Here is a 24746-nt window from a genome sequence, read left to right on the forward strand (position 1 = left end):
ACAGATCAGAAAGATCTCTGTCTCCTTTGGGGTGGAGTGAGTTTAGGGAAAGAGAGAACCTGAGAACCTCTAGGGAAAATTCCACCCCACAAACACCAGAGGGGAAGAGAGTCTCCCCTCTGACAAGAGGCAAAGCCAAGACTGGAGCCCAGGTCTGCCTGGCACCAAAGCCCATGCTCTTAACCACTGTGTATCTATATCTGAATGTGTCTAACAAACTACTTCAGGGAGGGCTACCAGGAGTCCATTTGCTTGAAGATTTTGGGGAGATGAGAGAAAGAGATTGTGTATGAGTGGGAGGAGAGTATGGTGTCTGTACCTCACGGCATGCAGCCCAGCCGCCTGGACTTATGTTTGAGCCAGAGAGTGAGAAAGACAGGCAGCTACAAGCAGACATTGAAAGAACAGCTTCTACTGAACACTCTGTGAGCTCAGCGCCACAAGCAGACCCTCTCTGTCCAAGGGACAAAGTATAGCACAGAGTCAGGGAGAAAAACTCCCCACTTCAGTGTGGAAATGAGTGTAGCTTTGGAGCAATGAGGACTCCAGAGAACACAGCTCCTCTTTGGTTCAGTGACAGAAGTGGCAGGGGCAATGGAGGCGTGCTGGGCACCAGGGCCAACACCACCATGCTCACAGCCCCTGAACTGCAGAGAAGACGGTGACACCAGGTGTACCAGTTAGGAAGAAGTTGGCTGAATATAATAGAATTAACTTACTTTAAAACTTGTGGATTAGTTTTCTATTGCTGTGCAGCCAATTACCATAAACTTAGCGGCTTCAAACACACACATTTGTTCTCAGCTTCTGTGGGTCAAGAGTCTGGGCACTTAGCAGGACTCACTGTCTAGTCTCACATGGCTATAATCAAAGCATCAGCTGGGGCTGCAATCTCTACTAAGGCTCAACTGGAGAAGGATCCACCTCTGTGTGCAGAACTCAGGTCCTTACAGCTCTAGGGGCTTCATTCTCTTGCTGGCTGGAGGCTGGAGGCTGCCCTCAGCTCCTAAAAGCTGCTTGCAGTTCCTTGGTGTCTGGGCCTCCCCCCATCACAGCCCACAACATGGCCGCTCACATCTTCAGAAAAGGCAGGAGAGACTCCAGCTAAAGGGGCACTACCGTCTCATATACATCCTGTCGCCTTTGCCGTATTCTGTTGGCTTGAAGCAAGTCACAAGTCACATTCACACTCAAGGGCAGAAGATCCTCAGTGGCATGAAAACCACTACATCTTCCGGTGGTTCCCAGCCTGAAATGATCATCAATCAGAGGGAGTTCAACAATCCGATTCAGAGCCTACTCCTACACCTACTGAATTAAGATTTCCTAGAAGACCAAGGTTTTTTGGTTAAACCAAGTCTTTTAGGGGAGTCTGATAATCATTCGAGTTTGGAAAGTACTGGTATAGACATTTTCAAAAAAATAGTTACTACATCTTTCCCCAGTCTCCAACCTAAGTTTCCTAGGGTTGAGATAACAGATTTATTTGTTAATCTCAATATCTGCCCAGTGATTCCAATGACTTTTTGTTTAAGGATGTCATTAGATTAATCATATTAAATTAATTGACATTACCAGGTGATGTAGAGGTGCCCAGCATCATTTAGCCAAGGAGTTTCACAACCTCGGAACTATTGATATGTTGCCCCTGTTGATACTTGGCCTTTGCTGTGGGTGTGCACCGTAGGATGTCTAGCAGAATCCTTGGTCTCTACCCACTAGATGCCAGTAGCACTACCTCCAGCTGTGACAACGAGAGCTACCTCCAATCACTGCCAAGTGCCACCAGGGGTCAAAATCAACCCCAACTGAGAACCACCATACTATCCTTAACATTTCACAGAAGCTCAGAAAGTTCATGGCAGGAAAAGTGTTAACACTTAGTAGAAAATCAAGAAAATATACCTGAAAGGTTAGGCTGTGGTTACAAGAGTCCATGCCTCCATTCTCCTGGGTACACAAACTGTGCATTCTATATTTCTGTACAATTTCCAGAAGTTGAGTGTGCCCCTCACCTTACATTTTTCATTTGTGTATCATTTACCTCTCCACCAACCCCACTCCAACACCAAACACAAAGAATGAGGAAGGAGGGACTTCCCTGGTGGTCCAGTGGTTAAGACTCTGCGCTGCCAATGCAGGGGGCACAGGTTCAATCCCTGGTCAGGGAACTAAGATCCCACATGCCACGTGGCCAAAAGATAATAATAATAATAGGGGAAATAATAGGTGTGGTGTATACGGAAACTCTGTAGTGTTTTCACAACATTTCTGTAAATCTAAATCTATTCTGAAATTTAAAGCTTCTTTAAAAACCACAAAAGTGAGGCAGCGGCTGGTGGTCAAGCTTCTCTCCTCTCACTCACATCGAACTCTTTAACACAATAATCCCCCTCAAACCTACCCTCAGACATCCCATGCCTCACCATTAAATAGGTTTAGGTAAAGGAGATGTGCTACAGATGTGATTTAAGCTAAAATAAAAACAACACTGGTAGTAATAGATGGAAATTTTCATTTTTATTGATAAACCATGATTTCCTATTGAACAGATCATCAAGTACAATTAACAACAACACTTTAACATTTAAAATTTAAACATTCAGAATCACCCTGGTTCAATATACAAAGCTTTAGTTTCTGGGAAAACGATGTTTTATTTCAACAGTATCCTTCTTATATGCAAAACAGCTTCTCAAAATAGAAGATTTGTGAATAAAATCTTATAAAGCTTCCTGTGTACAAAAGAAATCAACTCTACTGTATCAACTGCACCTTAGTAAAAGTCCAAAACATAAAGGCTTGAAGGACCAGAACAGAGCCACATTCTATTAAATCTATCAAAGACAAATCTTAATGATCTATAAATGGAACATGGAACTATCCTATACCACGGATTCAATACCCTGGCAGAAGAGTGGTAAACCGTGGCCTCGTGACAACATGGACAGAATTATTCTTAAATATGTAGTAACATATGTATCAATATCATCCCTATTACAAAGAAACACACATACCAATGTGTAAGTGTCCTGTGAAGTGGGAAACTCGGAAATAATCTAGGAAATATGTTTTCCTGTATTACAACCACTGAAATGAAATGGCAACATTTTAGTGAATGACGCAATGTGGCACTGTCTTTTGATGAGGCACATGAAAACACAACTCAATGGCTAGAAATAGTTTCGAAACAAGCCTACTCACAACCGATATATACTTAATTAAAAATGTATATTTACTGTTTAGTTTCCCAAAGAAAGTAGTATAACGGTTCTTTATTCAAAGTAGTGATAAAAAAAATTGTACCTCAAATTACTCCCAATGCAACTTAGGATATTTAACATTAACACGAATATCATTTGAATAGATGATAGGAAATTATTAAGTTCTTAAAGGTGCTATGCTTTACTGGAACTTGAAAAAAAAATCAGAATATTCTTCTGTCTTACAGAAGCCTCTACTGAGAGTGCATAAAGTCCTGAATCATATCCAAGAGTGAGTCCACTTACTGTGTCTCAGATTTTGAAAGTGCAAGTAAATGATGCAGCCAAGAAGACGTAATGGCACCTGGACCCACGGGAGCCACTGGATGAACACCAACTTAAGTACTGTCCTTATGTTAAGGAACCTTGTCCAGGAGGTATTTACAATATATTTTTATAGAAAACAGTATTAAACTTCAATCAAGCAAATTAGAAAAAGTGAGGCTGTTAAAAAGAACTCCAGATTACATGCTGGAGGGCTAATAATGGCTCCTTTAAAGAATGACGAAGAAACATCATAGCTCCAATTGTCACAGGACAGCCAGAAATGCTGAATGATATCAAATTGAATTATATCAAAATAATTGAATTGTATCAAAATAAAGATAACTAGCATTATATTGCCAGAATATTTATAACTAGATTTAACATAAAAAGAAATTACAGTTAAATACAACTTTGAAAAAAAATAATGACACCCAGACCCAAAAAAAAATGGGAGCAGGGAGAATTACGCTATGTACAATTCTGAAAATTCCCACGTGTGGAATACAGCATTGCATATATAAGTAACAAACTGTTAGGCAATAAGCATATATCTGGATTTTATATTAACACAATGCTCCACAGATTATAATATAGCCAAAAATACTAGACCAAAGATGTTATTGTTAGAATATTTTAAAAAACATAAAGTATAATAGGACCGCACAATAAAAGGAAGCATTTCATTGACCCAGCGTGTTTTAATGGGCTTTAACTTCTTTTTTAGAATTATAACTGAAGGCAATAAGATGGTGAAACCAAATATAATAGCGTTGCTCTGTCCTTGAATGACGTGGCTACTAGTTATTCCTAAAGTTCCGTGTCTGGAATCATTGGCCAGTCAAAACTAGAAGTCACGCATGCTGGTGTCTTAATGAGGTTCCCACTCAGTGGAAAAGAAGTGGGGACTTTAAATTAGTTCATATCAGAAAGTGAAATTGATGGCATTCTAAAGGGAAAGTTTCAACATCAGTAAACTTAAAGGTAAAAAGAGATTTTTAGTATTATTACTCGTAGCATGTGAAGAAAAAAAGTCGATACTGTCAATTATTACTACTATGTGTCCTCCTTTCCCCCTAATGCCTGTGGCTTTTTGGTCCCTTTTAATCCAAGCGCACTGCTGCAGCAGAGCCAGCGCTCTGAGAGGCGTGACAGAGGAAGACGCCCGCGTCCGCAATGTCCCATGCACCTCCAGCTGTGCTGACCCTCTCCCCCTTCCTTCTTCTCTTCTTCCTCAATCCCTTCCTTCTCCTCTCTTTTAATACATTTATAATAAAAAGAGATGCATTACAATATGAGTTACAAGGTGAATTTTTAATCTGAAACAATTCACAAAAACTATTAGAGTTCTAGTTTTTAAATGAGGAAATATGGTTTAAAAAAGCTACAAACATGGTTTAAAAAAGCTACAAATTGTCTTCCAATGGCTTTCCATTCTGGTGTTTCCTAAAATACTACACTAGAAGTCCGGTATGAACAGAATATAAGCTACGGAATATAATATATATAATATATATATATTACGGTTAGTCTGAGGCTCTCTGGGCAGCGAGGGGGTATCCTTTGCCAACACACTCCTCCAACTTTGTTCTAAGACACTTTCATGTCCAAACAAGTCCTAAGCATATAAAAGCCGAAACCCCGCACAGGAAAGCCCAAACCCAAGTGCCTTTTTCAGGTCGGATTGTTTCAAAGGTGTAACACGACGAAAAACTTTTCCCCACTTGAAAGTAAATACAAGAAAACTATGTGCTTGATATTCAACTGCTCTTTCTCCATAGACCACCCTCTGAGGATCTATTTTCTACATGTAGGTTTCAAGCTTTAAAAACCTGGATGTTAGTCATTCCTACCTTTGTGTCCAAAATGTCCATAAGCATTCCATGAACATCCACTCCACTGTAATTTAAGTTTACTAAAATAAAAACATTCTTTTTAAAATTTACTTTAAAATATATTATTTGCATATTTTATTTTTGGATTTATTTTTAAACAGTTGAAAATACTGCAATGCAGCTTCTTTGGAGCCCATGATGATTACGTTTCTACATCCCCTTGAGAGAAATGCCGAGTTCAGGAGTGAAATTAAACCAATTTTTAGGTTTAGTAAAAAAAATCTTTAAATTTTTTGGATATATCTAAAATATTTCAATGTATTTCAAATGAAAAGAAGAAAGGAAGAAGGGAAGGGAAGGCAGGATGAAACAAAGGTGAGAAAAGAGGAAAAACAGGGAAGGGGGAAGAAAGGAATCTTTCCTTAAAATTTTACCCAGATAAATGAATATTATCCTTCCAAATATAGGGTAACCCATGACACAGGGGCTCAAAATTCAAGAATCTTCTATAAGATTCAGAGCAAGCGTTAGATGTCACTGGACAGCTGGTGGTCTGACACTCAGACACCTGAATCTAGAAGGTTCCACAGGACCTGGCCAACACCGTACAGTACTTCACATCTCTCTGATCCCCGTCAAACCCCAGCTTCTTTCCCAGACCATGGGGAGGTCCAGTCTGCTACATCTCATACAGGATTTTGTTGTACCCCTGGTTTAGCATCCCCCATGACTCACATGTGCCTCCTGGTCTAGGATCTTCTGGTCCAAGTCACGTAAGGCACGTGCTGCAATGCCCTCTGACTCCCAGCCTGAACAGAGCCCACATGTGGGGCTGAGGACGCAGAGGAGGGCACCTGGGGCCCCCCTGGGTACTTCCCAGCAATCTCAACCTCTGAGCCACCGGAAGCACAGCGAAGCCAGTCTCTCTCTGCTTCTCTCCAGAGGGAAAACAGAGGAAGAGTAAGGGCTGGGGTGTGCGACTACATCTGGAGTGGAACAACATCATTTCCCTTTAAAAGAAAAAAAAATCACCACCTCCATCCTAAAGAAAGAAGTTGTATCTGATGAAGAAGGATGTACTGAGACCACTGGGATGGGTGGTGTAGGCGGAGGGTTAGGGTGGAAACAGAAGGGACAGAACAAGCTCCTCCCACAGGTTTGTTTCCTCCCAGTTCCCAGGAAATCCGTCGTTAATACTAAAGCAGACACTGATGTATAGCAGTGCTTAAGAACCCAGGCTTATTTCCTCTAGAAAATGAAAAGAATCGTCTAAAATAACACATTTATTCTGGAGAAAATAACACCTCCCAAAGAATCTTAAAAGATTTTAAGAGGGGGAAATAAAAGAATACAGCTGCAATAATTCTGATTTTTTGTTCCACACAGAAGTCAGGGGAAGAACTCTATGCAGCTACACAGACAAGGACCAGTTGTACATCCCCATCCCATCTCATAAAAAGAAAAACATTGATTTTCAAAATAGAGGCGATATTTGCTTATGAAAACAAGACAATCACATGTGACTTCTAGAAATGAAAGTGTTACATGGAGTCTTTAAAGAAATAAATCATAGCCAACACTGCAAAGAGAACAGAAGCATGAAGCAGACAAGGAGGCAGGCGTTAGGGTGAGAAAGGGAGGCCGAGGCCACGCTGTCACAGGGGCCGCAGGCATGTGCGTCCCCACAGAGGTCACAGGAGGACAGCTGTGCTCTGGAGTTGTAGCTTCTCACTGCTTGCCGCCCTGTTCAAAGAAGCAGATGTTGGTTTACATGCCTCCTTTGTTTAGAAGCACTTACTTTGCCAAAACTTAAGAGCATTTCGATACACTTTTCTGAGTTTTCCGTTCTTCACATAATTTTATTTTTCTTTACAAGAAACAACTGAAATACTCAAGAGGGGCCCAAACTACCAAGTCCAAGAGAGAAACAATGCTTTGAGTCCAGTTTCTGTACCTCCAGCAGCTGGCCAGCATTAAAAGAGAGAAAATAGACCACAGCTGCATGCCGCAGTTCAACCGCAACCTGAAACTCTTCCTGGAACAGGAAAGACTGTAAATTGAGGATGTTTTAACCTCCTTGAGAGTTTATTTTAGGGTGACATTTTCTATGCATTCAAGTAAGGTTCTACTCATTGGAACTACTGAAGAGAAATATTTACCATGGACTTCATTTAAAAATGCAAAAGTATGAAGAGAACTCTACCTGTGTGATGCCTTGTTTCAGTGTTTTAAAACGTTAAGCACATAGTCTCTAAAACTATTCAACTTGGATAAATTTTATAGTACAAGCTAATATTTTTTAAAAACTATATAAAGCACCAACAGCACTACAGTAACCTTACTATAAAGCATAAATGATTTTTATTTTTACAATTTTTAAAAATTGTAAAAAATTTGTAAAAAATACAATTGTATTTTTTTACAAAAAATTGTAAAAAATACAATTTCTATTTTCAAATTTCTTCACAATTTTTCATTGACTTTTTTAATATTTTAAGTACGTTTTCTAACTCTAGGGTTCTTCAAAATGGGTTGGTTGGTTTATTCTGACCTTTCCCATGTTTTCATTTTAAATGCACCCCCTCATACATAAGTTGTCTTCCACAAAAAAATCTCAGAGACTGAATCTTTTTTGCTTTTCAAATGTTTAAAATGTTCTCCATACACCTAAGAAACATCAATTGGAGAATGTTTCAACAACCATGTAACGAAGCTGGATAACTAGGTACTGTCACTGAGTCTCCACAGTGGATCTTATCCTTCCACCAGAAAAAAAGTGCTGCATCAGTGTGTCCCCAAAATGTCCCACAAGAGCTGGGGGTGAACTCCAACAGGAGGCAAAAGATAAGAGGAACTGGCTTGTTGACTTAGAAGGAGAGAGAGCTGGTGCTACCGTCGTCTTGCATGAATACTCCACCAAACACTCCCAACCACGAGGACACGTTCTGCATACTTTAAGGTCTAATTATCTACAACTACCTACGACATGAAAATGTTCATGATTCTCATGTGTTCTAATGATTCTGAGCCCCAGGAGTGCTTATTCAGGATGGATGTGATGACAAGCAGAAACGTTAGCCTGAAGATCACACACCGACAAAAAGTCACTCTGTGATTGAACAGAGATTCGTCCTGATCAACTTAGATGATCTCCAGACTAGATCTCTACTTTCACATCCTAAATTTCTAACATTTTATAAAGTAAAAAATTACCAGTAAAGTCAAAGAAGCTCAAGTTATTTTCCAAACAGACTATAGTTTTCTTGAAATGATAAAAAAATCTGTTACAATAAATAAATTTTAGCAAAACAAGACTCCCTCAGTGAAGAAACAGCTAAACCCGACAGGCTCATCCACTACAGACGCTGTGCATGTTCTCTCCTGAAGAAGCCCTGTTTTAAAACCAGAACCCGATAGAGTGGGTGCTTGGAATAGGAGCAGAACCTTGGAAATTGAACATAAATGGACTCTCTGAGCCACTTTTTCTTTGTAAAGTTTGTAGCTGGGAGTTAAAAACCTAAAACATTATGAGCAAAAACATCACTTTTTAATATATGCTAAATGCTATCATGTGATTATTCTTTTGTAAATTATCAATTGTCTTCGTTTAAACGTAAAGCTCACCTTCTGCCCTGCCACCTTTCACTACCCCAAACAACACCCGCCCCCCACAAAGCCAATCCAGCAGACAACCGCTCTGAATGAAGGAATGAATGAGTGAGTGAATGAATGAATGAATGCCTGGCGTAACTCCCAAAGTCTCACGAACCCCAGGACACACTTACTTGGTTCATAGTAATCCATTATGGACACTGAAGCATCTTGTGTATTTGACACTCTAAAGTTTCTCACAGAAGGAATATCAACACAGAACTGGGTTTCATTTACCTTGAGAAATACAAAAGACTTTTAAAGGTGTGGCAAATTATGTGTTCAAGAGAAAGCAGAAGACATTTCTATCTCTTATCCTTTTATCAAACAGCTATAGAAATGAACACTTAGGGAGCATTTCTACACACCCGGTACTGGGGTAAGCACTGTATAGAAATGACATCATTTATCTTGTAAAACAGTCCTTGCATGATAGGTATTGTTCTTACTTCCATTTTACTGAAATGGATACTGAGAATTAGAGTGGTTAAGTAAGCAGGAGCCCAGAAGTGCATGTCCCTGGCCCTGGTGCTTCACCAAAATCCCCCGTCTCAGCTTTGCACCCCATCCTGGTTGCTGCTACTGACTCACACCAGCCCCCTTCTCTGGAGAATCACCCTCAGCTCACGGGAGTCACCTCATCCAGTAAGTGAAGTAACCTCAGAGTGGGAGGTGTGGCCCACAACCAATAACTGACTGATATGGGCACACAAGGCCAGCCTCCTTGCCTCCAGGGGTACAAAAGGCCAGCCTCCTTGCCTCCAGGAAGGACACTTAATGCCAATTTGGCAAATAATACTGGTTAAGGAATCTGAAATTGTTAAATTCCTTTAAACATTCCATTACATACCAATTAGCAGTAAGTGAAAAGACAAATTAGTCAGTCAAAATGTAATGGACACTCCAAACCTAATTACATTATTTTAAAAAAGCTTAAATGTATTTTTCAAACCCCAAATTAGGCCCATGGCTATCAAACAGTATTTAATATATGAAAATCACTGAACAGCAAAAGAATCTAGAAACTTTGAATTAGTTTTAACAGCTTTTTAACCAAAGTGGTTTTTGAAGGCTTAAAACAAAAAGAACATTAAGGAACTAGACTTTTCAAAGTAGGTTCACTGCTGAAACAATATGATTGATTCACACTTGGCAAAACTGGAATAAGAAACATACATATTCCCCCCATGTAACATGAAATCCTAAGAACACTTAGAATTCAATTTTGATTCCACATATGAATTTCATATAGATGTCAGAAGAATAAACTTACATGCCAGCAGTTTTGAGACATAACAAGTAGAGTCTTAAATTCCACACTAACCTTTCTCTCACATATTTTATGCACCTTATTCTTGGATCGATAGCTTTCACACGGTGATGGGAAGAGTACATGAAAATTACATAATAATTTTGTGTAAGGACCAAACCTCTGAGAATATTCTATGATTTAAGCACCTAACTTTTTCAATGCAGGAATATTAACCCCTTTGGGATCTATTAAAAGCATTTTTTTTATGAAAGCATTTTAAAACATGTAATTAAAGCTTTCACCGTCAGCATTTTTTTTTCATCAGCAGCATTTACACAAATATGTTTAGCAATTCCCTGAAGCAAAGGAGTTCTCCAGTTGGCATCTGGACTGCATTTTGGAAATTATATCACAGCAATTTCTCTTTGTTGAACATCTGGTATGAAATAATAATTTTGTTATCAAGACTTTCATCAGGCTCACCATTAATAGTAATTCTCCTGAAACTAATTTTATAATAATGTCTTTTTAGTGAGGACAACAGATAGTTGCCATGTGAAAGTTGTTCAGGGACACAAAAAGCCAAAATAATGACTTAAAGAAAATGTTTAAAGGAAAGGTAATTTTGAACACAATAAATAGTGGCTTTGTCAATGGTTACCAATGTGAAACTTAGGTTTTACTACTTACAGAGTCTAAGTAGAGGTTGAGTTTTCCATGGTCGTGTTCTACTTTTTTCACGGTCTCACTCAGGGAAATGGCATCTGAGGACACGGTAAACCCACTGAGGAGGTTAATTTCCATAAGGGCCATGCCACTTCTACCTGGGCCCAGAAACCTAAATCAGAGAAGAGCGGATAGAAGAGAACCCTTTAGGAAAAACCTAAAGCTGTTGGCAAACTATCTTCATATAAATATTAAAACCGCCAAGTGTTATTCCAAATATTTACCATTTCCTTGAAATAAAAAATTACTACAGAAAACTGTAAAAAGGTAATCCTTTCCTTACAGGTCTGAAATTCTTATAACTTTCAACCACATGAGGAACAACGGGTCCATTTGTCAGTCAGCATGTAATGCCTGCAATGCAGCAGACTTGGGCCCCTGGGCTTAAGGAAGGCAAACTTTGCCCCTTCGGTGGGCAAATCTGTTTTCTGGCGGCTGATACCAAACGACATTGCATTTTTCATTTTCCCAAAAGCTGATGGCACTAAGCTCTCCAACTCAAAGCTAGGAACCGAAAAAGAGGCATCACTTGACCACTTAGCAAGAGACGGCGGCCAAGTCATCGACAACCTCTTCTTCATCGGGTTTTAGAAAAAAGAAGACCAGTAGGCAAGGTCCTTCCCTTTCTTCTCCCGCATACTTGGAGCACATGTTGTGTTTGCTTTAGCCACCTCGGGAGAATGACAGGCCTTGGAAAGCTTTATCACACTGCTCGTGCTTTAACCCTGTTGTACACGTCGTGACTATCAAAGCATCTGGGCACCAACAACATTTTGCCTCCTTTAAAATAATTATTTTTCTAAAATCAATAGATGGCAAGAGCCTTTTGTTTGGATCTGAAACAGCCCAATGTCATTATGGAAAGGAGTGTGTCTCCAACATGAAATTCTCTTAGCATCGTTCAGCTGGTTCCTGTTGTCCTTTAAATGGCAAAAGCAAGAAGGGCGCGTAGAAAATCTTGCTTTTTTGGGGGGGGGCGGGTTACGCGGACCTCTCACTGTTGTGGCCTCTCCCGCTGCGGAGCACAGGCTCCGGATGCGCAGGCTCAGCGGCCATGGTTCACGGGCCCAGCCGCTCCGCGGCACGTGGGATCTTCCCGGACCGGGGCATGAACCCGTGTCCCCTGCATCGGCAGGCGGACTCTCAACCACTGCGCCACCAGGGAAGCCCAAAATCTCGCTTTTTAAAGTAGCAAACTGATGCCTGCCAAACGCGATTGAAAAGCCACACAGTACAAGTGCTGACTGCAGTGGGCTCGGTGATCCCAGGCAGCTGAAACCATCTGCTGGTGAGGCACTCAGCCAGAAGAGATGCTATTGAAAACCAATATGGGCATTAAAACTAGAGGGGTTTCAGAGATGAGAAAAACAGCCCACCTGCTTAGATATGATGACTTTAGTGCCTCATCAGAAGTGCTTTGGTTGACCTGGTCTTTCCACCAGCCAGGGGCAGAATTTGTTAAATTACTAGGCCATAGAGAAACCTTTTCTGAGGTGAGTAAGGGCTTGGACCCTACTGATGAGAATAAAGTACCTGAAACACCAGCTATTCTTTTTATAAAGTGCCACTGAAAGAATTCATTTAAAATGTAGTTTGTATTTCATAGCAGATTCTTCTCAGAAAACTAGTAGCAACATCTAAATCCTTTTTATAAAGTCCCCAACCCTGACATTAAAACACTTCCCTTCTCCAGGTCCTCCCAAAAAAGAAAGAAAGAAAAAGATATAGATGTCCTCTACCTAGCAAAGTCTATTGCCTGTCTGATTCCCTGATGCTGGATTAAGATTTGGAATCTTGCATCTTCACATGAGCCCCTATAAACAGTGAAACCCCATTATGGTCTGAATCTCAGTTTCACCTCATTTTCCTCCTCTGTGTCTTTACCTGACCTCCCTAAGAGGTAAAATCCTTCTCATTGCTCCATAAGGCTATGCTTCTTTGCCCTTTTCAAAAGTAGAATTTTAGACTTGCTATAAGCAGCTCTTTGCAGGAAACCACCCTCACGAGGAAACCCCTTTTCCTGCCACATTAGCAAAGCTATATTGTAACTAACCTTAAACCAGGCGCCCCCGTGCTCTACTCATCTCCAGCCCAAGCACACTTTTCAAATCTTTTGATCACACAATATACCTTGCCTAACCTGTTGGTTCTTTCTGTAGGTCAAAAAAGTAGAAATGAAGAATAAGTAATTAACAGATGACCAGATCTCTTCCCCAGCTTCCCCTTTAGTAATCTTATACACAAACTGTGTGAACAAGATAACATCTAAAGAAAGATCACAAGAAGTCCACAAGCCTGCAAACGGGGGCGGGGGGTGGGGGTGGGGGAATGGCAATGGCTCTGACTTCCCATCTTGATGATTAACTGAGATGACTCCCTTTCTTCCCTTTAAAAACTGTCACAGCTGGACTGAATCTTCAGAGTTGTTCTCAGGACATGAGTCCACCTTCTCCCCAGATTGCCGGCTTTCCTGATGAAAGCATCTTTCCTTTCTACCAACAACTGCCTCTCAGTTAGTGACTTTCAAGCGGCAAGCGGCCAGACCTCAGTTCGGTAACAGCGTTTTCAGGATTTATTTTTATTAATTTCTGTCTCCTCGTCCAAATAGTAAGTTCTGTGAAGACAAGGTTGCGTCTTTTTGGCTAACCATTATATTCCAGATCCTGACACTGTGTCTGGCACATAATGGAGACTAAACCAATATTTACTGAGCGAATGAATGACTGAAGGAGTAAATGAGAAAAGCAGGGATAATGATAGCACTTACTTTATAGAGTAATTCTAAGGCTTAAATGAGACATGTGTGCAAGTCATTGATACAATGTCTGGCATGTAAGTTTGTGATAAATGTAGGTGGTGGTTGTTGAAATAATAATAACTCGATGTTGTTATTCTGGAGCAGAGCCCACTTGCAATCTTAGTAAAGTATGATGGGAGCCCTACTTTCTTCTCAGCTGCAAAGGAAGCTACTGCAGAGACTCTGATATCCCCAAGCCGCTGGTTCAAAATGCCCAAACAGGTGAGGAAAGGGGCAAACACATGGACAATTTATACCAAAATCAGGAACAGGAAGGCCCTGGGACTTCCCTGGTGGTCCAGCAGGTAAGACTCCACACTCCCAATGCAGGGGGCCCAGGTTCAATCCCTGGTCGGGGAACTAGATCCCACATGCATGCCACGACTAAGAGTCCGCATGCCGTAGCTAAGAAGTTCACATGCTGCAACCAAGAAGTCCGCATGCTGCAACTAAGAGCCCACATGCCTCAAAGAAGATCCCACATGCCGCAACTAAGACCTGGCATGGCCAAAATAAATAAATAAATAATATTTTAAAAAATACTTTCCAAAAAACAAAAGGAACAAAAAGGCCCAAGATAGTAGGGATGGTAGCAGCAATGGAGGAGACTGGGTTCAGGCAATGGCTAAGAAGGTTGACCATCTGGAGAAACACCTACAGATGACCTTGAGAGGATCTGGCAGCTCAGGGCCACATCAGTGACCTCCAGCCCAACAACAGCCCAAGGTCAACCAGATGCTACGGGATATTTAAAAAGGGCAGGCAGCAGCTCCCCGATATCAATGCCTCTTGCAGTAACACCCTGCTGAACACCAAATCATGCAGAGCTAAGAGGGGAGATTGACAAGGAAGAAATTTTAGTCTCTTGATTCAAGAACTTTCTGAAGGACTTGCTCTCAAACTTATGTGTGCATTAGAATAAGCAAGAAAGCTGAAGGCGGCTTCACAGACCCTGAATCTATGAAGTCAGTAGTCTTGAAACGGATACCTTTTTCTTATGACTTAACAAGATCCTCAGATGCTCTGGACACAGAGCAAATTTAATAGTCACCTTATTAAGTACTCCCAGAAGCTGTTAAGTGCCTAATTATCCAATGCAAGGATCTTCTAAACTGGAATATTTTCACTGTGTCTAAGAAAAAAAACTATGCTCTTCATTGAACTTGCACACTCTTATGAAGTTTTGAGTTAAGTGCACAAAACTAATAAACGTTAAATATGAACCTGGAATAATTACTTAACAGAAAAATGACCAACAAAAAGAAATAATCAATTTTGCAGTGTTAAACATGATTCGTTAAAGTTTTTCTAAATTAAACCTGAGTTTTATTAAACTTTTATATTCAAACTTGTTATAAATACAAGGAAAACTTGTAAGTAATTTGGGCATGTTGAGAAATGCTTAAATACAATTAGCAGTATTTCTAGTTTGTAATCTGAAGTGTAATGCATAACTGAAATCTTTGTTAAATGTAACTCCTTACATTGATATAGTTCAATAACTATACAGAGTTATATTGAATATAGTTAAATATATAAACAACCATATATATTTAATTAAATCTTCAAATCTATTTTTTTAAGGAGAAGGAGAAAAAGGAGGGACTTAGAGACCAACCTTGTGCACACATTCAAATTCAAGTGATTGATATCATCTTTATCATCTTTTACAGCAATGTCTAAATCAAAGGCTTCTTGATCTTGGATAGATCTTTTGATTATGGAAGATCTGGACTCTTTCACATTATAAATAACATTAAGCTGTAATAAATAACAAATAAGCATAAATAATAAGTTACTAGCAATAATTTGCCTTCATTATGTATCCTAAATATTAGGTAATGATTCTCTTTGGGATAAACCCAATTAGATTGGTAATCTTCAACTTAAAAAAAAAATTAGTTTTACTAGCTAATGAAGTATCATTAACAAATATAATTATAAGAGTTTATAAACGATGATGTTTAAAATTGAGAAAATTGTTAGGTAATATTCCAAGTATCAGAGACCATCGTGGACAATATTCATGTGCATTTTTTTTTCAAATAATATAAAACATTCCCTTGAGGGAAAAAGTTAAACTATTGCCAAGTTTCCTGAAAGCATCCACTAATTTCTAAGCTCTGCTGCCCAACTGGAGTTATTTTTCACAAACTGGAACTATCAGTAAGATAAATCAAAATGTTTTCACCCAAGAGCCTTGGTGGAACAAAAACCTATTCAACTGCTAAGGCTTCTTTTTCGATCACACAATGTTTTTCAAAGAGGATGAAATAAATGATGGATTTCAAGTCAACTGGGTCTTTTTCAGCATATACTCTGTGCCCACTACCAATGTGAATGGAGCTGTGGGGACCCTGAGGAGGTGTGAGGACCAGTGTTTCCTCAAAGGGACCCTAAGATCAGAAGCTTGGGAATGTCCTCTAAATTTCCTAGGTCTGCCTCGTGTCAAGTCGAATCGGGATCTATTTAAATTCTTCACCCCTTCCGCTTTTTTTGATACTAAGGTTCATAAACCTTACTATTATATGTAATACTGTATTTTTTTTTTGCTAATACTTAAATCTCACACACACACACACATGCCCCTCCGACCTAAACGTGTAGTGTCCACTGTGGATTTACATACTTTAAAAAAAAATCCTCTCTCTAAGCCTTCATCTTTCAAATAATCTTTCAAACCTAAGAGTTCCAACTTTTTATTCTGCCACACCTACATCATATAATCCTTCCTCCCCTTGATCATTCTGGAATATCTCAGTCTGGACATTCTCCAACTTTTTCTTAAACTACAATTAAAAGTGTAGAGTGTTCTTGGAGCAGTTGAAGAATGGTTCCATCAATTGGAGAGATAGTCTCCGTGATTTTCATTACCCCCTTTCCCGTGGCACGCATTTTCCTTTAGAGACCAATCTCATCACAGAACAAACACGACTACTAGATTTGTCCCCTGGGTCATAATTAATATTCATCTATAACTAAGTGTTAGCATTTATATTTGGTCCACAACAGAGTTCAACTGCTCACTCAGAGAACGTCAAGAAATCTTGCAGTTTATTTCCAATAGCTTTGCTTTTTATCATTTATTGCAAACCTGAGAGTTTTCCTTGCCCTCCTTTTTCCAGAGCACTTACAAAAATATCAACTAAAGGAAATGTCAATACCTATTTCTGGGTGACCAGCTTTTTTGCAACTTTTTTCTCCATTACAAAAAGTACCTATTGGTCCCTACGTTTCATTTTCTGCATGTTAATGCAACATAGGACTGGTGAACATTCTGACCACTAGGTACCATATTTACTGCTGTGTCCTTCAAATCTCAAATAAAAATCATCTGACTTCAGTAACTTATCTACATTTGGTTTATCAAGAATGAGTTCTAACCAATTTGGTGGTTTAAGTACATAAAATTTTTCAATCGTATCTAAAATATCTTATGTATTTACTTTTGGATTTACTCTTCACATGAAAAGACAGCTTGAGAGTGAGAATTTTCACATGGTCTTTGTTAGTAAAGACCAATACAAAGGGACTTCCCTGGCGGTCCAGTAGTTAAGGCTTCGCCTTCCAACACAGGGGGTACGGGTTCGATCCCTGGTTGGGGAGTTAAGAGCCCACGTGCCTCATGGTCAAAAAACCAAAACATAAAATAGAAGCAATATTGTAACAAATTCAACAAAGACTTTAAAAAAAAAAAAAAGACCAGTACAAATTATTCACTCTTTTCTCTTTCTATCCTTTTCATTGAATACTGTTCTTTATAACTGTGATTTTTCCTTGATTTTAAAAAACATTTACTGTATTTTGAGTATCGTACAAAATAATCTTCACATCATTTCTAAGTTTCCAAATTATACCTGACCATGTACCCTTCACATTGTGCCTTAGAAAGTACATCTGTTCTCTCAACAAGAATAGTTGTACTGGTTTTTGAAAAAGTACTTTTTCTCTATAATAGCTTTTTTTTTTTAACTTTCTCAGTAAATCTTTCAGGGTTTGTTTGGTTTGTTTTTTCTAACCAAGCACATGATCTTTTTTAGTACTATCACATATTATTTTGCATCCCAATAACATGGTTTTAGGTCCCCATGATTTTCATGTATTATTAAGCATAATAACTTCCATTCAGTATTTTACATACTACTTCCATTTTATTGTATCCAATTACACACCATAAAGGGTAGATTTCTTTAGATTTTCTTCCTAGAGCAGAGCACTGAACATCTCATGCTCTAATTGTTTTATTTACTATAATATAAAATTTTACAGCAAAGGGACACATTTCCTATCTTCAAGTCAATTACTTATAATACCATGTGGACCTTTATATTGTTAAATGAATATTAAGAAATGGTAAGTAAAATGCTATATGGTTATCAAGTCACAGTAGAAACTCTACCCAGTATTACAATTTCTAAGCTGTATTTTTACAAAAAAAGGTGGGAGTTCCCAACAATTCACATGAATCATATTGGAGGATTTTAATCCTTACTTCAAAAAGCATATAACACTCAAGAAATATTATCAAACTATAGATTATCAAACTATATAGTTGCTGTCTACTCACCAGCTAGTAACATCTCCAACACTTTTTGTTAAAGATAGTGATTTATCTTGCCTAAGTCATAGAAATAAATCATTAAGAATTTTATATCATCTAAGTTAAAGATTTAGCAGTGCCCCAAACCAAAGAATTAGTATAGCAAGTCCTATTTCACAAAACAAAAATAAACATTATTACATACCTGACAAATAGCAAATCCAAAACCGCTTGCAGAAATATTAACTTCAGTTGGCTGTACCACAGCAAGCTGAATAAAGGTGGAAAAAGGTGAATAAGGCTAATTGTCCATATCTACGTCCTTCCAACCAGCACAAGAGACTGCTGTTATCCCTCACTGGGAGTGTAAGCTGTGTGCGCTGTGAAGTTCTAAGAACTTTACGTGCCTCACGTGTCAAAAGTTATGGGTCAACCAGATAAGGGGGGGTGAAGGCTGAGGAAGTACACGTTAGTGCTGTGGACAGGTCTGCCCTTCTGTAGGGGCTGTAGCATGAAAGACAAGAAATGCAAGTCATTCCTCCCTCCTCCAGCCTCGCTCAGCATCCGAGTCGCTGGCCTTCCCGAGAACACAATGGCACACCATCACTGACTGGAACCAACACTCCTTCCTTTTCCTTTGCCGTCACCCTTCTCCCTCAGGTTCTAGCCTTAAAGTTACCGCTTTCACCCATTACCCTCAACTTCCTACAAGGTTAACCAAGGGAAAAAAGTTAGGGTTTAGCATAGCCCTTCATTCCATTTTAAAGAAAGATTTCTACTACTGGTTCTATCAATTCACCTAAGAGGACATGTGGTGCAGCCTAAAGGAACATGGTCTTCGAAATCATGGGTTCAAATCCTAGCTCTACTGTTACTAGCACCATGATCTTGGGAGAGTTAGCTAAACTCTCTTAGCCTCCGTTTTATAATATGTACAGTGGGGATAAAGGTACTTGGTCTGAGAAGTAAATGCAATAAATAGCACATGTAAAGAAATCTAGCACAGGGCCTGCAAAGAATAGGAGCTCAACGGGTATTCATTCCTCTCCCAGTAAGACAGGGCCCACGTTTCCTCCTTTTCCAAATCTGTCCAAAGTTCTCCACCCCTCCTCCCTTCCCCAGCTCGGCAAATTCAACCAAAGGAGGGTACTCCTTCCTGCCAGCACAGAGCTCTGGGAACAAGTCTTTGTTGAAGTCAACAGAAAGGAAATAAAGCGGTACTCCGGCAGAAGGAAGCGTCTACACAGACATCTGGAGAGGCACGCCCTTGTCCACACCTCAGCCGTCTGGAGGAGAAAGCGGTTCTGTGTGTTAATCACAAACTTCACAGGACTCAGTGAACCGGACCCCACCGTGGTCACTTGGATATTTGTCTCTTCTGTGTTCATTAGGGCTGCAAACTCAGACAGGGCCTTCAAGGCCACAATGGTGTCCTGTTGGGAAAAGAAAAAGATGTGTGCACATAAGGCTATATTAAGGCCGCCAAAGAGTAAATTTCAGTCACGTTTAGGATACCACTGCACACTCATCCGCCTTCCTTGGGAGTGGAACTCTCCTCGATTCACCTTTGAACCTCCTTGACCTGGAGTCCAGGGAAGACTCAGAAAACATCCGCTGACTAGAACTGAGCTCCTATTGTACCGGGTACCAGAGACGACAAATGGCTAGTGAGACAGGGAACTCATTTATCCCATATGGGTATCAGATACGATGTTTATATCAAAGATGAGAAAAAATTAAAATTAGTAACTTAAACCTTTGATTTAAGTTACTAAACTTTTTAACTGCTATGTAATTTTATGAAGTCATGAAATAAAGCAACCACATATATAGAGAGAGATTTAATTTTATAAATGGTTTATATATATATATATATATAATTATTTTTATAAAGAAATTTAAAGTGATCATCACTCACCTGGGTAGATGCAAAACCTCCCAAGCTATTTCTCTGCCTGCTTAGCCACCTCATAATCGGGATTCCCTCAGAAATCTGATGCTGCAGGAAGTGTGAGAGCAGTGCATAGGCCGCAACTTCAATATCCAAGGAGCTTGGTTGCCAGGATTCAGAAAGTCTGGACACTGGTGACACCCAGAATTGCATGTCTCCTGCGGGAGAAAAGTAGTAATGGTCTGGCCAAATACAGAAAAATTACACTTGATACCACTAAACATTCCTACACTGGTCCAAGTTCTCCCTGACTAGCATAAAATTATACATATTTCTATACATGTGTATATTGATGCCAAGCAAATATACGCATATTCACACACACACACACACACACATGTACTTACATGTCACTTCTTAAACTATTAAAACTTATAAAATTTCATCCTTGTCCTTTTACTTATATTTGAGGACATTTTGATAAAAATATTTTCCCAAGAGAAATTCCATATGTTTGGCTCAAGACCAAAAAGCTATAAATTATTTTTTTAAAAAACCATACTCGATTCCAGACCATCCCAAAATATATTAGGACACATTGGAAAGAACCCTGTTCTGGGAATCTGCCATTAACCAGCCCTAACGGGAAAGACTCCTTTTTTCATTATCTGAGAGGTGGTGTTATAAGTTCAAAACTCCAAGACTCCAAGGAAAAATGAGGGACCCTGGCCACCCTAACAACCTGCCTAGAGAGATTCCTGCTAGCCCCCAGATGAACATGCTATGTGGTACCCCCTCCCCGTTCTCTCAAATATTACTATGTAGATGATGACTGCACTTCAGTGGAATGTGAAATAACTATCACTTAGCCAAGCAGAGAAGCAGAAATGTCAGCCTCGATGCAATAATGTCAAGGACTACTTCAGCCTCGATGCAATAATCTGCTAGTCCCCAGCACTGCAACAGGTAATAAGGATGTAATCTAACTTACCGCTAATAATAACACACTCTTTTCTACAGTCTCAGAAGTCTCTAAGCACTTTCCATAATCACCCCTTCTTGAATGAACAGAGCTTTAAATAAACTGACACGACCTAAAACTCTTTCTGCCCACCCAGCCCTTCTGCCACACAGAGGCCATTTGGAAAGTCATAACACCTGTACTTTTTGTCCTGTTGTAGCTCATAAGCAGCTGTATGATTAAAAACTCACAGTGCCCATTCCGAAACTGTAAAAAAAAAATCATACAGCTCACTAACGGCATTTTTTGACATTTGCATTTCTGTTAGCATTTTAATTCACATTTTCGAACACCTGCAACGTGGTAAGCCCTGCACCTTATCTCATTTAATCCTCACGGCAACCCTAAAGCAGCTGTTACTCCCATTTTAAGACGGGGAAACTGAAGTTCCTAAAGGTAACTAACGGAACCAGAATTTGAGCCCAAGTCTCTCCAAAAACCAAGGACTTCATGATCACTCAAGGCCACCAAACCAGAAATGGCAGCAGACGATTCAAAGGGTAACTGACACTTGGCAGAACATATCTAAAAGAAGGAAAAACCCAAGGCCCCACGTTCTCTAGAAAACTCTTGGGGAGAGTAGCAGCAGAATGACCATGTCAACCCTTCCTGATCTTACTCGCATCTCATTTTCATCCCATTCAGAAGACATAAGTGTAATCAACTTCGCACCTGGCGTACAAAACTTTCTCACATCGTTTACACATTTCATAACGCAGAACGGGTTGCACACGTTACCTTCTTGTTCTGCTCTCCAAGTCAGCATATTCAAAGCGTCCTTGGCTTTGGGGCTTCTCACAGATGACAGCGCATAAGTTACAAGAGCCAGGGTGTAATTGTCTGAAATTCCTCTATCGAATTCAGACTCCAAAAAGTTGATAGACTCCTGCACATCACTATTAGGCTGGAAAGAAAAACTATGTATTTTACTATTCAGAATAACCTGTCACCAACATATTTAAATAAAAAGTATTTCAAACATTCATTCAAAAACCATTTCAGTGTCTATTAAGCACCCGCCCTTGTCCTAGGCAATGGGAATCACCCCTGATCCCTGACATTTAATGATCTGCCATGTATTTTAAAAATAACATTGCTTTTCAGGTTCTACAGGCAAATAGGCACCATTCCGTAGAGGGAATAAAAAATAAGAAGTGCAGCTTTTGCTAGTGTTTTTCCCATTGACTATCACGAACTAAGAGAAGGGCATAAAATATAGCCTGAGAAAGATACCTCTCTTATATGACCTCAGGTGTTGAAGTTCTAAACTGAGGGGAAAGTATATATTCTCAGCTTTTGGGATGTGGCCACAAATGCAAAGCAGAAGAGTACTCCAATTCGAGACTTCAGATGTGATGGAATATTGCAAAATCCTTTAATTTTCCAGACAAGTATTTGACCCATCAAGACCTACCTTCCTTGTGATTTTCCACCCACTATTTATTAAAGATTAAATACCTGATACTTTTTATATCCCAGGAGAGAAGTCACAATATAAGCCGTAAGGGTTACTGGACTTTTATTGCCACCTTGAAGCTCGCTGTGGATCACTCTTCCTGGCTCCCAAAATTCACCATTGGATTTTTGATGTCCTTTGAGCCAAGCATATGCTCTGTGTAACACATTCTGGTCAATGTCTATGTAAGGATCAGCTTCGAGGAAACATCTTAAAACAAAAGCTGACAACCTTGGTGAAAAGAGGGGAAAAATTACATAAAATACACTTTATACAGTCCTCCAAATTATACTGAGCAATAAAACACCAGCAATAACAACCCTTTCCCCCATCAGAAGATTCACCAAAGGGCCAATCACTGAAGATAGAACAAAAGGAAGAAAGACGACAAAGAGACAACAAAGTGAACAGCTCAGCTGGGCCAGTGGGCACGGCTTCCCCTTGGGTGTGGCTGGGAAATTCCAGGTCAACTCACAAAAGAGCAGAGTTGGTAAGAACTTGGAAATCATCTAATCCCGCCTCTTGATTTTAAAGGTTGAGAATTCGAACCTCAGAGAGAGTTAAATAAACTGTCCAAGGTTATTCATCTTTGGACTGTTCCAGGTATTTACCAAGGAAGATCTCATCACACACTTAGCTCAACCCTAAAGCAGTGGATGAAGTATGTTTAGTTCACAATCAAACTGTCGTGCTTTTGAGTAGAAGAAATGGATATTTTCTCTCCTATAGGACAGGAATCAGCAAATTACAGCCTGTAGGCCAAATCTGTCTGTGCCAAACACAGCCCACAGTCTGTTTATATGTGCCTCTCCCCACTGCACAGCCCCCAACCTCCACCTAAGAACAGTTTTTAAACGGAGAAAAATAGTGAGGATGGGGACTTCCCTGGTGGTGCAGTGGTTAAGAATCTGCTTGCCAATGCAAGGGACATGGGTTCGATCCCTGGCCCAGGAAGATCCCACATGCCGCGGAGCAACTAAGCCCGTGAGCCACAGCTACTGAGCCTGCGCTCTAGAGCCCGTGAGCCACAACTACTGAGCCCGTGTGCCACAACTACTGAAGCCCGCACGCCTAGAGCCCATGCTCCACAAGAGAAGCCACCACAATGAGAAGCCCACGCACCGCAACAAAGAGTAGCCCCAGCTCGCCACAACTAGAGAAAGCCCGCGTGCAGCAACGAAGACCCAATGCAGCCAAAAATAAATAAATACATTTATTTTTTAAAAAAAGAAAGAAAGAAAGAAAGGGTGGAGGGAAAAAGGGAAAATATGCAACAGAGGCTCTATGGGGCCTGCAATGCCTAACATATTTACTATCTGACCCTTTAAAGAAAAAGTATGTCAGTGTCTGCTACAGAACATTAAATACTGAGGTGAAAAGAACATCAGGCAATAAAACACTGAAACCTTTCTATTTATGGATCTACATCCTGACTCGCGCCAAAAGAAAATATGAAGCAGATCTGTTTCACCCTATAAAAGATTTAGTGTGGCAAACATTACTAATATTCAATATGATGCAGTTCTCTTTCACTTTGGGTACGCAGAAGAATTCACTTCTCTGCCCACTTGAAGTTAGGCATGGCCATGGGGCCAGCTCCGCTCATGGTAAAGTGATAAGAAATCTTATACCGGGCTGAAGCTTCTAACTGCCACTGCTGGATACTCCAGCCCTCTGTCCCCAGGCTGCAGCAAGTCTAGAGGCTCAGGGTGAGTTGGTGGCTGAAACAAAGACTGCAGAGCCCCCTGCTGAGCCACAGTGGAAATGCAGCGTGAGCACAACCTTTGTTAATAAACCACTGAGATTTAGAGGGTTGTTACCACGGCACACCTTATCTAACCCTACTGACACAATTAGCCAATCTTTTTCTGAGTGAAAAATGAACTGAAGATAGTACAAGGAGAGAGTAATCATCCAAAATCAGCCATGTGGAGATTTCATTCTGGAGGAAACTCTGGAGGTTCATTACTTAACCTCATCACTGTTTTTTCACAAAAAATAAACTTAAAGAAACTACATTGGGTCTTCCCTGGTGGCACAGTGGTTGAGA

The 24746-nt window shown here is 40.0% G+C and overlaps 1 protein-coding gene and 1 non-coding gene across 6 annotated transcripts in view; one reads left to right on the plus strand and one right to left on the minus strand.

The window, feature by feature from the left end:
- Positions 1 to 2098: 2098 nt before the first annotated feature.
- TRNAG-GCC (transfer RNA glycine (anticodon GCC)) lies at positions 2099 to 2171 on the plus strand. Its single transcript has one exon. It is a non-coding gene; the product is annotated as a tRNA-Gly (tRNA).
- A 327-nt stretch (positions 2172 to 2498) lies between these two features.
- CD109 (CD109 molecule) overlaps positions 2499 to 24746 on the minus strand; it is a 123495-nt gene continuing 101247 nt past the window's right edge. For 4 of the 5 annotated variants that reach the window (XM_060167572.1, XM_060167570.1, XM_060167568.1 and 1 more), the window contains 9 exons: positions 22699 to 22927; positions 21979 to 22144; positions 20247 to 20437; positions 19606 to 19761; positions 18534 to 18599; positions 15407 to 15549; positions 10956 to 11103; positions 9148 to 9250; positions 2499 to 7105 (listed from right to left, as the gene is read on the minus strand). In XM_060167572.1, coding sequence (XP_060023555.1) covers positions 6930 to 7105; positions 9148 to 9250; positions 10956 to 11103; positions 15407 to 15549; positions 18534 to 18599; positions 19606 to 19761; positions 20247 to 20437; positions 21979 to 22144; positions 22699 to 22927 — 1378 coding nt within the window. In that variant the 3' untranslated portion in view covers positions 2499 to 6929. The remainder of the gene's footprint in view (positions 7106 to 9147; positions 9251 to 10955; positions 11104 to 15406; positions 15550 to 18533; positions 18600 to 19605; positions 19762 to 20246; positions 20438 to 21978; positions 22145 to 22698; positions 22928 to 24746) is intronic. The other variant, XM_060167569.1, reaches the window with a different exon arrangement.

The sequence above is a fragment of the Lagenorhynchus albirostris genome, chromosome 12 (assembly GCF_949774975.1).
Source record: "Lagenorhynchus albirostris chromosome 12, mLagAlb1.1, whole genome shotgun sequence".
Classification (NCBI taxonomy): Eukaryota; Metazoa; Chordata; class Mammalia; order Artiodactyla; family Delphinidae; genus Lagenorhynchus; species Lagenorhynchus albirostris.